At 43.5% G+C, this 14007-nt stretch overlaps 1 protein-coding gene across 5 annotated transcripts in view; it reads right to left on the reverse strand.

Moving 5' to 3' along the window:
- prkd1 (protein kinase D1) overlaps positions 1–14007 on the reverse strand; it is a 334526-nt gene that overhangs the window by 100858 nt on the left and 219661 nt on the right. For all 5 annotated transcript variants that reach the window (XM_087990032.1, XM_043698044.2, XM_043698045.2 and 2 more), the window contains one exon: positions 12822–12953. In XM_087990032.1, the coding sequence (XP_087846158.1) occupies positions 12822–12953 (132 nt within the window). The remainder of the gene's footprint in view (positions 1–12821; positions 12954–14007) is intronic.

Genomic DNA, 14007 nt, shown 5'->3' on the forward strand with positions numbered 1-14007 from the left:
TTTTTCTGCAATCATTAATATAAAATAATTAGGGGCGAGATCACGTAGTATTGATCATTTGCCACTAGATGCTAATGGCATGCTTTCACTATTCTTTTCCCAAGTGTTTGGACACACATTTGTAAGAAGTGCGTGTAAGTGTGAATGAGTGAAGGGGAGGGGGCTGGGGTTGTATTTGGGTGACATTTTGGTCCCACAGATCCCCAAGATGATTCAAGAGGTAGGTTCGGAGTTGTGGACCAGATACTTTATAGCGTCTGTTGTGTCTGAAGGTTTGGCAAAATGGGGTCTAAGTTGCATGGTCTGACTCACACAAGGTGTGAGCATTTTTCTGACACCATCAAGGTGGCCTTTAGGAGCATGACACAAGATTTTCAGGGAGGCTGGCAATGGCATTCCTCATGGAGTAAAGCTGATTTGTGCCAGGGCTCCTCCCCTTTGTTGACTTCAACACTTCAGCTAAAGTCTTGCCATAGGGAACACTCAAATAGGTGTCCAACAGCAGGGAATCTCCTACACTGGGAGAAAGTGAGGACTGCAGATGCTGGAGACCAGAGTTGAAAAATGTGGTGCTGGAAAAGCGCAGCAGGCCAGGCAGCATCAGAGGAGCAGGAGAATCGACGTTTCAGGCACAAGCCCTTCTTCAGGAAACTCCTACACAGCACTATTTCAACAGATGCTGAAAATGTGTTGCTGGAAAAGCGCAGCAGGTCAAGCAGCATCCAAGGAGCAGGAGAATCGACGTTTCAGACATGAGCCCTTCTTCAGGAATCCCCAAAACGTCATGCCCAAAATGTCAATTCTCCTGTTCCTTGGATGCTGCCTGACCTGCTGCGCTTTTCCAGCAACACATTTTCAGCTCTGATCTCCAGCATCTGCAGTCCTCACTTTCTCCTATTTCAACAGATGGCCAACCACTTTCAACTTAGTCACTGATCAATTTCAGCTTCTTTGTCTTGGTTCGTAGAAGTGCCCTTTATTTTAAGAGATCAATAGGGAGGGAGGCAGGCTGTGAGGAAAGCCTCAGTTTAGACTTGAAGGGTTCTGATCAGTCCATGTAGTTACCATTCACCTTGGGATGCAACACGAGTGGAAGGTTGTGCAGAGGCAAAACAGAAGGGGACATGCTGCTTTGAGAGAGAACAGAGCAGAGGAGAGATCTTTAACAAAGCCTCATTCTCACAAGGTCCTCTGGAAGCTTTTCTCTTACCCTGCTGTGAGCATCTAATTTACAAAGGAGGTATGCAGGAAAAGTGTTCAATCTCTCGTAGACAAACCTTAAGCCTCAGAGCAGGGCAAGGATGGTACTGCCTGAGGTTGTCAACGTGACTGCAGCTCTGAACTATTGGGATCCTCCCAGGTTGAAATGGATGATATCTGTAACATCTCCCTCCTCGCCACCACTGCTGACCCAGAGAGGAGACAGATTCTCACTATATCAGGAAAGGGGAATTTATTGTGTTCCCTCTGAACAGAGCAAAGAGGGAAAAGTGTACACATGGTTCACCAGAATAGGGAGCTCCCCATAGTGCAGGGTATCATCAAAGAGCACGAACGTGAGTGAGCATTATGGCCACAATAGATTATAACCACAAAGCTTTTCATTTTATGAAGATGCAGTTAGTGTGTGACCATGCTCAGCATATCAGGTGATTGAATGTCCTATCTCACGGATAGCAATCATGATGCTTTTAACCTGTACCAGTGCACTATTTTCTCAATATTAGTGGCACTATGTCGAACCAGAAGGTGGTTACTGAGAAACATGATGTAACCTCTGACCACCTGGCTCACGAATGGCAGTACCTATAAACTGTGAGATGCGTGCATGTTGTACATGTGTGATCATGAGATGAGGCTATGCTGTTAGTAGATGATTTGTGCTTGATAAAGATTGTTGGTGGGTAAGTGGAGATTGATGAACGGAGCTCAGTATGAGGCTGATTTTTTTTACAAGGACACATTTGAGGATATATTCACTGACTGTGACTCCCTATGTGAGGTCCCATTAAATCTCTTCTTGCCCCAGTTCAGGTTCTCAGTGATTGCAATGGTGGAGATTGTCATCCTCTCCCACTACCTTCTCAGACTATAGAGGTTGTCCACCTATAACACTGCATATAAGGACTTTGGAACATATTGTCAGTAGGTTGCTCTGGTTTTACTAATCCCTCTGCTTAGAATATTTTGGAACTGATTTAAGAAGATATTCTTTCAGTCAGAATGCACTCTCCCTTTAAGAGACTCAGGCTGACTTTAAGTTAAATGAAGGTAGCCCTCTGAAGACGGTATAGCCTCTTGACAGAGTTGGAATGTTGACCCATTTAGTTTCTTGACAGAGCATTAAGCATTGGCCCATGGGCTACCACCAATTAAATTCCCGAGCAGTCCAACATTGGTCTTCTGCCTGCATCAGAATAGATAGGGTTGAACTGCACATCACAATCCTTGGGACATATTTTGAGTTTTATCCGATTTCCTGCTATCCAATTTTCAGCAGACTACAATTCAACCTGCAGGCGACACCACCGCAACCGCCCGCCCCCCACCCCCCCCCCCCCCCGCCCCTCCCCCCGCCTGCAAATATTGATCCATGTTCTTCAGATATCCTAATCCTCATGACAATCTCTGACTGTACCCCACCATATCTTGTTCTCTCCCTCCCTGTGCCCAGAAGTGACCATAGCCATAGGCTTTCTCACCTGACAGCATGACCATTGGATGCTGTTCTATTTGGTTGGACTCCTATATTCTTCCTCTTTCTTTGTTTCCAGGTCTCTACAAGTCATGATTGGAGTCAAGATTAGAGTGGTGTTGGAAAAGCACGGCAGGCCAGGCAGCATCCGAGGAGCAGGAACATCAACGTTTTGGGAAAAAGCCCTTCATCAGGAATGAGGCAGGGACCCTCTGGGGTGGAAAGATAAATGTGAGGGGTGTAGCATAGAGTACAATAGGTGCAAAGGGGTGGGGATGAAGGTGAGAGGTCGGAGAGGAGGGTGGAGCGGATAGATGGGAAGGGAGATTGGCAGGTAGGACAGGTCATGAGGATGGTGCTGTGCTGGCAGATTGGAATTGGGGTAAGGTGGGGGGAGGGGAAATGAGGAAATTGATGAAGTCCACATTGATGCCCTGGAGTTGAAGCATTCCGAGGTAGAATATGAGGCGTTCTTTCTCCAGGCGTCAGATGGTGAGGGAGTGATGGTGGAGGATGCCTAGGACCTGCATGTCCTCGGCAGAGTGGGAGGGGGAGTTAGATTAGATTAGATTAGATTACTTACAGTGTGGAAACCGGCTCTTCGGCCCAACAAGTCCACACTGACCCGCCGAAGTGCAACCCCCCCAGACCCATTCCCCTACATTTACCCTTGCCCCCAACATTAAAATGTTTGGCCATGGGGTGGTGGGGTTGATTGGTGCGGGTGTCCCGGAGATGTTCCCTAAAGGGTACTGCGAGGAGGCATCCAATCTCCCCAATGTAAAAGAGACCGCATCGGGAGCAACGGATACAATAAATGACATTGGTGGATGTGCAGGTGAAACTTTGATGGATGTGGAAGGCTCCTTTCGGGCTGAAAAATGTGTTGCTGGAAAAGCGCAGCAGGTCAGGCAGCATCCAAGGAGCAGGAGAATCGACGTGTCAGGCATAAGCCCTTCTTCAGGAATGCCCGAAACGTCAATTCTCCTGCTCCTTGGATGCTGTCTGACCTGCTGCACTTTTCCAGCAACACATTTTTCAGCTCTGATCACCAGCATCTGCAGTCCTCACTTTCTCCAAGTCTCCTTTAGGGCCTTGGGTGGAGGGGAGGGGGAAGGTGTGGGTGCAGGTTTTGCAATTCCTGTGAAGGCAGGGGAAGGTGCCAGGAGTGGAGGGTGGATTGTTCTGGGAGGGATGTGGACTTGACCAGGTGGGGAGGGAAATATATCCCTGATGGTGGGGTCCGTTTATAGGTGGCGGAAATGTTGGCTGATGATGTGGTTTATGTGAAGGTTGGTAGGGTGAAAGGTGAGGACCAGGGGAGTTCTGTCCTTGTTGCGGTTGGAAGGGTGGGGTTTGAGGACGGAGGGGTGGAATTCCCCCCACCCCCACCCATGCCATCCTGTAAATCTTAGGGCTGTGCAGTTGGATGATAGAAATGTGGAAAGTTTGTGATTTTAGGTAGTGGGTAACATTTTGGAAGCATTATTTGGCTTTCTCTTTAAACTGGAAAAGTTTTTTGCATATATACCATTGAGCTTAGATACTTGGACTGGGCATGTCTGAAGTATTAACTCTCTTCATCTTTCTTTACCAAGGAGGTAGATGCAGCCCAGACCATGGTGACAGAAGAGGAAATTCTGTCTCTTGAAGGGTTTAAAATTGATAAAAAGGAAATGTTGGATAGACTGTGGTACTCAAAGTTGAAATGGTTCCAGGACTGGTTGAGATGCATCCCAGGATATTGGAGAAAGTGAAAGTGGAAATTGAAGAAATACTGGCTCTTTCAGTCTTCAATCTTCCCAAGACTCAAGGTAGGTGCCAGAGGACTGGTGAATCTCAGATTTTAAATGCTTGTTCAAGAAATGCTTTAAGGTTAAGCCCAACAATGACAGACCAATCAGTTTAACATCATTGGTGGGGAAACTTCCAGAAACAATTACTTGGAATAAAATTGGCATATGTGGACTTCTAAAAGGCATTTAATGTAGTGCTACACTACAGACGTGTGGGGAAAATTATAGTTCATGGAATAAAAGCGATAGCTACCAATGTGGATACTGAATTGGCTGAGGAAGCAGAGAGCCAATTAACCTTTTTGTCTAGAAGATATTGAAGATCCCTGGAGGACAGTATTGGGACCCTTGCTTTTGGTCATACATATAAATAAATCTCACAGAATCATTGTGAAGCAGGCCATTTTGTCCATCAAGCATACATTGATCTTCCCCTTCCCCCCGAACATCATCCCATCAGTCATCCCTTATAACCCTGCATTTCCCATGGCTAACCCATCTTGCTTGCACACCCTTGGACACCATGGACAATTTAGCATGGCCAATCCACCTAATCTGCACATCTTTGGATTGTGGGAGGAAACCAACACAGACACGGAGAGTATGCAGACTCCACACAGACACAGTCGCCCAAGGCTGGAATCAAACCCGGGTCCCTGGTGCTGTGAGATAGCAGTGCTAACCATTGAGCCACTGTGCTGCAACAAAATCTAGATCATGGAGTGGGGTCAATTGCAAAGTTTGTGGATGATACAAAAAACATTGGGAGCATTGTAAACTGAGGAGAACAATGTAGAACTTCAAAAAGACTTTGGCTAGTTGGAATGAGAGGATGGCCAGGTGGCAGATGAAGTTCAATACAGAGAGATGTGAGGTGATTTATTTTGGTGTGAAGAACATGGACACACAAATAAAATAGGGGGTACAATTCCAAAGGGGATGCTGCAAAGAGAGACTAGATAGATTGATGTTGTTTGCCTTACAACACAGAAAGCGGAGGAGGGACCTGATTGTGGTGTAGAAAGTGTAGAAAGGGTAGTTTGGGAGAAACTACCTTTCACCTTACTCACTACCTGAAAGGGTGATAGAGGAAGAAATCTTCAAGGCATTAAAAACTGTTCAGATGAGTACTTGAAATGCCAAGGCTATGGGCCAAATGCTGGGAAATGCAATTAGAATAAAGAGTTGCTTGATGATCAGCAATATACACCGTGAGCTAAAGGGCTGTTTTCTGCAATGTAAGAAGTGAATGCTATTTGTTTCAATCTCAGGAGTTACCAAGGGAGAGGGAGTGGCTGGACATCAACATCTTAGGGACCTCCTTGGTTTGGAGGAGGAATGGGAGGACAGCAGGGCAGGCAATAACTTGCTTAATGAAACCCACTTTGAGTTCAGCCAGGGTCACTCAGCTCCTGACCTCATTACAGCCTTAGTTCACACATGGGCAAGAAAGCTGAGTTCTGACGGGAAGTGACAGTGACATCAGGCTACATTTGACCGAATGTGGCAACAAGGAGCTGTAGCAAAACAGGACACAGGGGAAAATGCTCCACTGGTTACGGCCATTTTCACTGAAAAGGAAGGTGGTTGTTTGCTGGAGGTCAGCTCCAGGACATCTCTACAGGGGTTCCATAGGGTAGTGTCCTAGTGCCCAGCCATATTCAACTGCTTCTTCACTGATCTTCTCACGATCACAAAGTCAGAAATGGCGATGTTTGCTGATGATTCCATAATGTTCAATACCATTTGCAACTCCTCAGATACTGAAGTAGTCCATGTCCAAGATATGAACAATATCCAGGTTTGGACTGTCAAGTGGCCAGTAATATATAGATCACAACAAGTGTCAGACAATGACTATCTCCAACAAGAGAAAATCTAAATGTCACCTCTTGATATTCAGTGGCATTACCATCACTGAATCCCTATTTTCAACACCCTGGAGACTTCATTGACCAGAAACCAAACTGAACTCAGCACATAAACACTGTGGCTGCAAGAGCAGGTCATTGGCTAGGCACCCTGCAGTGAATAATCTCCCCCAAAGCCTGTACATCATGTCCAAGGCGCAGGTCAGGAGTGTGATGCAGGTCTAACAAGAGTCAAGAAGCTTGAAGCGCCTCACTAGACTGGTACCACATCCACAGACTTATTCTTTCTGTCATTGATAATTAGTGGCAGTAGTGCAGTGGACAGCTGGAACTGACAACCGGAAGCGGCAGATTCAAACCACTATAAATGCTGGAGGAAACATCACAGAAGCGCTTCACAGGAGGCTCCCAAGCACTGAGAATGTCACCTATACAGGGGACGAAACGTCTGCAACACAAATTCCCAGCTCGGTGAACAGAACCACAACAACGAGCACCCAAGCTACAAATCTTCTCACAAACTTTGAGTAGTGTATACCGTTTACAAAACACGGTGCAGAAGTTCACCAAGGTTCCTTAGATAACATCTTCCAGATCCATAACCACTAACACCTAGAATGACAAGGACAGCAGATACATGGGGACATGCCAATTGCAAGTTCAGTTCATGCCACTTACCAGCCTGACTTGGAAATATATTGCCATTCCTTCAGGATTACTGGGTCAAAATCCTGGAAGTCTTCCCCCAAACAATATTGTGGATCTACATTTACTAAAAGGATTGCAATGGTTGAAGCAGCAACTCACCACCAATGTCTCAAAAGTAACTAGAAGTAGGGAGTAAAAGGTGGATCAGTAAGTGATACACATATCCCATGAAAAAATGAAATAAAGGCTGAGTAATTCCAACTGTTACAAAGAACAGGAAGGTAACAGGAACACCTTTACCACTGTATATATGGGGCATTCTTCCTCTTCTGGACCTCTTGAACAATGACCTCCACTGCTGTACCAGAGAACAAATGCATGGTCTCCCTCTGTTCCTGAACCATCCTGTTACATTACAGTCATGCCTCAACATTAGTGGAAATGATGTTGAAGCTGATATAAAAGGACACTAAAACTGTACACAGTACTCCAGGTGTAGCCTCACCAGCACCCTGAACAGGAAGGTCATTCTACAGTACTGACTGGTGTTTTGGTGTCCTTACTTGAGAAAGGATGTACTGGCACTGGAGGGGATGCAGAGGAGGTTCACTAGATTGATTCCAGAATTGAGGGGTTTGGCTTATGAGGAGAAACTGAGTAGACTGGGATGAAACACATTGGAATTCAGTCACTGATTGCCAACCAGGAAAGCACTCATTTATCCCCAAGTTTTGCTTCCTGTTAGCTAACCAATCCTTGATCCATGCTAATAAATTGCCTGCAATACCTTGCATCTTTATCTTATTCAGCAGCCTTTTGCGTGGCACCTTGCTGAATCCAAAGGGTTGGGGAATTCTCTGCCCAGTGAAGCAGTTGAAGTTGCCTTGTCAAATGTTTTTACGGCGAAGCTAGATTTTTGAACAGTAAAAGAATTAAGGGTTATGGTGAACAGATGGGTAAATGGAGCTGAATCCACAAGAAAATCCGCCATGATCTTATAGAATGGTGGAGCAGGCTTGAGGGGCCTGACTTTCTATTCCTGCTCCTATTTTGTATAGCCTTATGTTCTTATACTTAAATCATGACAATCATTTAGCTCCAAATTTGCACGCCAAACATACATTTTCAAACTGGTTTGTCTTATTAGCATATCCTCTGTTTCATGTTAGTTTTTACCCTTTTACCAAAATAAGCCCCTCAGTGTTTTGCCAAATAATGACTATCAAAACAGTGGTTCCTGCTTTCTTAAAATAAATTCAATCAGTATTTAGAAGGAACAATACAGTCAACACTTGCAAATAAATCCAGCCTACTTAATCATTTGGAGGAAGCAATACTTCAGCCCTTTTATAAAAAATGTAATTCTTTAATAGTTTACATGAGTGAAATTGAAAACTTGACATAACCACAGCAAACTATTTTAACGTTTCAAGGGAATGTTGTGAGTTTGTTCAAAAATAAACTTGTCAAATCTTGACCTATTGCAGAATGCAGGCAACATTGTGAAAAGTTATTAGTTCTTCTTAAGAATACCATTTCTGATTCAGGGATTATCGAAACATCCACATGGGTAGATCAGTTGTCCTACTGGAAATAAGGCATTAAGGTCTTACACGTTTGTGAAATATTTTAGTTGGAAGCATGAGACTTTCTCTATGTGCGCTATCACAGAGTGCTACCAGGCAACTATTTTAAGTTTTTCCAGTTCTTCGATCTATGAAGAATTACTCAGATTCAGAACTCACACCTTCATAACTGAAAGTGTCCAGGTCTGGATGATGATAAATGCTTGCAGGTTAAATCAGAAGATATTTTAAGAACTTTTACTGTACCTGGTTCAAAGTGCTGTTTGAAATATAATCAAACAGTACCTGATCTGACCCAAACATCAACTGTGAGTTCTCTTCACAGATGCTGCCAGACCTGCTGAGCTTTTCCAGTAATTTCTGTTTTTGTTCCTGATTTACAGTATCCGCAGTGCTTTCGGATTTTAAAATCTGATCTAGCATAGTCTGGGGTGCGTTATGATTCCAGGATAAACTAGCAACTTTGCTGTGATCCCAGATGAGCCACCAAGTTGGGTTATGATCCCAACAAGACCACCAACTGTATATTACAGCCTGCATAGGGGCCAATAACTTTTATTTTTAAAGTAGGCAAAAGATGAGATCTGGCGGACTTGCTATGAGAATATAAATTCACAAACAATGGCACTTTACAGTACAATTTAGAACAACATACAATCTACAATACATCTACAATTAATTTCCAATACCCAGAATGAACTTGTGGTAAATATGGATAATACACTACAGTTGAACACACGCAGTTGCACATCAAATAGCAGATGCATTCAGGCCAGATTCTAAGAGTTTTTCCTCAAACGTTTACGATCCAGTTCCTCATCAAATCTCAACAAACTTCACAAGTTTGCAATTTTTCAATTCCGCTGATCTGAGTTTAAGACTCTCTCTCAGTAGCTGCTCCATCATGGACTGCCTCAATAGCTCATGGACTGTTTTAGTCGATTACTCTCTGAACCAGGTCTATGTCCCCCTCGACTCCTGTACTTATTCACGAGCATAACTGCCGTTGTTGCTGATAGCTAACTTCACTAAGCTGCTTTCCCTATACTCGAGTGTTTCTCGGTTGCTTAAGCAGACATTACTCCTGAGCTTTTCCAAACACCTACCCCCCCTATTCTCAGCTCTCTGGGCTGATTAGTGGCATCCAGTTTCTGTGAGGCACCATAATTTTCAGGACATTTTCAAAGCCCTGACTGAAACACCTAGTTATCAATTAACTCCTGGAACTTGGCCTGAATTCTAACAAGACAAAGATATCCAAATGCTCTAAAATCTTCTCACTGGGTCTCCTGCACAGAATATATAGAGATCAGTTGCCTTCCCTGCAATACAGGCAAAAATCAGCACTTCTGACATGAATTCGACTGTCTCTTCTTCACCCAACGATGATCATCAATCATTGTCTGTCTCCCATAAACTCTTGTTCAGTGAGCCTGAATTACTCTGCATAATCTTGTGAGGATCTTCCACTCTGTCCCTCCCTCTTGCTCGGCAGAATTTAATAGTGCCACCTAGCAACGTTTAGAACAGAGTGTACTTAATACTGAGCACAAAACAAAATGAACATAGTTAGTGAGTTTCGTCACATGTACAAACATACAAAACAGGAGCAAAGGTAAACAATTCTGCCCCTCAAGCCTGTTTCACCAATCAATATGATCATGGCCGATCTGTTTACTATTTGAATCCGCCGTTCACTCCCCTGCCTAACAAGAATCTATACAGGTACATATTACTATCAACTATTACGCTTACCTTATTAGTTCTGAACACCCTCAACCATTTTCTGGCTGCTTCCTTCTCAGTGTAGCTCCCACTCATCAGGGAAATTATGGCTCTGGGCTTTTCTCAGTCACTCTCTCTTCTCTTCAAGCCCCAAGTTATTTTCCCCTCCATCCCCAGCATCAGTAACCCCTTCCTCCCATCCCCCATCCAGCCTCTACATCCCATTGTCCCTCTGAAACAGTATCCAATGGGAGAAATAAGCAGCATATCAACAATACTATGCCAGAATGGGACGAACTCGATGACCTAGTTTATTCCGGTGTATTTTAAAATGTTAAAAGGTGAGACTGCTGAATAATCTGAACAGATTGTCATGTTTGAAGTGGACCACTGTTTTCTCTCTCTCTCTTGCAAAAAACAGCCTTTCAACATAAACACTTCATAAACTATCTGAACACAGCATTTGAAACTGTTCTCTACTTTGAAAAAAATGGAAAAGCAATCAGATATGAGAGTGAAGTGAAGCATTGCATCTGTTAGAGCTAATTAGTTGTTAGCCCAGGGAATTGTACATCATGTACATGCTCAAACAGGATATAAGTTCCAACAATAGTCACAACTTGACAAAAATATGAAGTCTAATTCCATGCTTTTAGGAAAGGCTATGACTTTTGAGTAAAGTTTAACAAAGCCATTAGAAATTTACAAATGCAATTTTCAATGAATAAACGTAATCATTGAACAGCAAAATATGTAACTGCTGATTGTGTTATTCTGTTAAATATCTATTTTCTCCAGGTTACAACAATTGAGGAAAAATGTTGCACAGAAAGTTTCCAAAGTTTTTGAAAAACTGATTGAATCAACTGATTCACTAATGATATGCAATGATAAAATATCGATATCAGTTTTGCCTATTATATTCATATTTCATATGAATTTATACGCAGAGTAGACTTAGGCTATTCAGCCCTTTGAGCTGCCTTTACTATTTGAGAAGCACTTTTGTCTGTTGACATACTGATCCACCATTAGTAAAATATGACATAGCAAGTAAGGACAATGTATATAAGAATCCCAAAACGTTAGCATGCAGACATTGCAGGTAATTAAAACAAACAGAATGTTATCTTCTATTAAGATGGAGTTTAAGAGAGCAACTATTAATGCAATGTTGTGTCTCCACCTTCGAGTACTGTTTGGAGATACAAACAAGTAGGTGTATGATTTGCGAGAAGCAAACATGCACAGCTTTGGAGCTGAACCTTTCTCTGGATTTGGGAAAACCCAGCCTGTGCACGTTTGTTTCACATAAACTATACATCTACCAGCCTCTTCATACCAGGTTTGAGTGAGCAGTGCTGTCTGTGAACTGTAGGAGAGAGCTGGGCTGGCTCAATTCTCAAATAAATGATCAAAATTCCAACAGCTTAAAGAACAATGGCACCTCACTATTCACGTTCCTCGCCATGTTACCAGGTCAGCTGATGCCCTCTCAGATCCTCCCCTGCTTGAAATGAACCATCCATGCCTCCTTAGATTACCTGTGCCATCTTTATGTCCCCTATTTAACCCCTATAGCCACTCACCCAAACTCCATGCAATATCAATGGAAAAGACAGTCTTTGTGGAAAAATGAAACCTTAACAACTAATAAAGGCTTCAACATAATTGGTATTGAAAGAAAAATATATTATCATCGAAAAGGACCATGAAATACAGAGCTTCTTTACTTAACTATATCCCTAAAATTCACAATTTTAAAAAAAGACTTCAAGTGAAGAACTGATTCCCATTGTAATCAATGGTAAAATGGAGGCAAGTTCTGTAGGGGCTTCCTTGACAGATGAAAAACCATTAAGATAGTAATAAACAACAAAGTAAAATAAATTTAAAAATATAAAATAAAAATATAATATGTTACGATACTGTTAAGATTGACCAGGCTTCAAATAGTGCCAGAGGTTGTTTGACTCCCAGGATTACCTGCACTCACTGACTTCCATACTAAATGGAGTACAGGTCCTTAATTCCATTTCAGGAGGGAAGAAAGGACCCAGGGGCAGAGCTAGCAGTGAAGAGAGGGCCAGACCTGGACCATAAAGGTAAGAATAGAAGGCAGGAGATGAGGCCAGGGCAACACATCACCAAGAGACCAAGGCCAAGGGAAACTGAGTCTGTGATAAGTTGAGACCAGGCAGCAAGTTTGGGACAAAACAAGGCCAAATGGAGCAAGCTGGGAGATCAGGCTGTAAAATATGCCCACAGCAAGACAAGGCCAAGCTAAGCAAACAGGACACAAGGCTGAGGGGGAGACAAGACCACTTACCCATAATCAAAACAAAAGAGAGAGAATCTCTGGGATATAGACAGTACAGTGTTAGACATTGATTTGTGATGGCGATGGAACATAGACAGCAAGTTGTTGAATAAATGCATGATACTGACTCCACATTACTTCTGTTTTGTCTGGCATTGAATATCTTAAAGTTGAACTTACCTTCACATTTGAGTCCCTGCCGCACTAATCCCCACAGCATCTCTCCACAGTGATCACAGAATGCAGGAGCTCTGTACGAATGGACAAACAAGGCGTGTGGTCGAATCTGGAAATCTTCAAATGTGGCAGCAGCTGCACATTACAAATGGAGGAAGAATTTAGGAATCACAAACAGTGAATTGCTTTTTTATACAATACCCATTAACTCGTGAATGGAGTTTGTTTTACAAAGATTCCATAACTGTTTCCTACATCTACTCTAGAAGGGCATGATTTCAAGAAGTGTAAAAGAAATGCAGGCATTTTTTCTAAATTAACCAACAAGCTTTTAATAAATTGGATGCTATGAAATAATCAGTTGTTCTAATGCGACTTGTTGCTATGAGAATTGATGGAATTTAATGTTAATTCTGAAAGCTATTGTTCAAAAGTGTGAGTAACAATGTCACTGGACTAGCTACCCTGAAGACCAAGAAACAGCCCTGAGCTCATTGGTGTTCATATCCAGATTCTGGATTAGTGGTGCTGGAAGAGCACAGCAGTTCAGGCAGCATCCGAGGAGCAGTAAAATCGACGTTTCGGGCAAAAGCCCTTCATCAGGAATAAAGGCAGAGAGCCTGAAGCGTGGAGAGATAAGTGAGAGGAGGATGGGGGTGGGGAGAAAGTAGCATAGAGTACAATAGGTGAGTGGGGGAGGGGATGAAGGTGATAGGTCAGGGAGGAGGGTGGAGTGGATAGGTGGAAAAGAAGATAGGCAGGTAGGACAAGTCATGGGGACAGTGCTGAGTTGGAAGTTTGGAACTGGGGTGAGGTGGGGGGGAAGGGGAAATGAGGAAACTGTTGAAGTCCACATTGATGCCCTGGAGTTGAAGTGTTCCGAGGCAGAAGATGAGGTGCTCTTCCTCCAGGCGTCTGGTGGTGAGGGAGCGGCGGTGAAGGAGGCCCAGGAACTCCATGTCCTCAGCAGAGTGGGAGGGGGGAGTTGAAATGTTGGGCCACAGAGCGGTGTGGTTGATTGGTGCGGGTGTCCCGGAGATGTTCCCTAAAGCACTCTGCTAGGAGGCGTCCAGTCTCCCCAATGTAGAGGGGACCGCATCAGGAGAAACAGATACAATAAATTATATTGGTGGATGCGCAGGTAAAACTTTGATGGATGTGGAAGACTCCTTTAGGGCCTTGGATGGAG

The sequence above is a fragment of the Chiloscyllium plagiosum genome, unplaced genomic scaffold, assembly GCF_037043375.1.
Source record: "Chiloscyllium plagiosum isolate Xiang-an unplaced genomic scaffold, Cpla_swu_hap1 HiC_scaffold_8, whole genome shotgun sequence".
NCBI classification, from domain to species: domain Eukaryota; kingdom Metazoa; phylum Chordata; class Chondrichthyes; order Orectolobiformes; family Hemiscylliidae; genus Chiloscyllium; species Chiloscyllium plagiosum.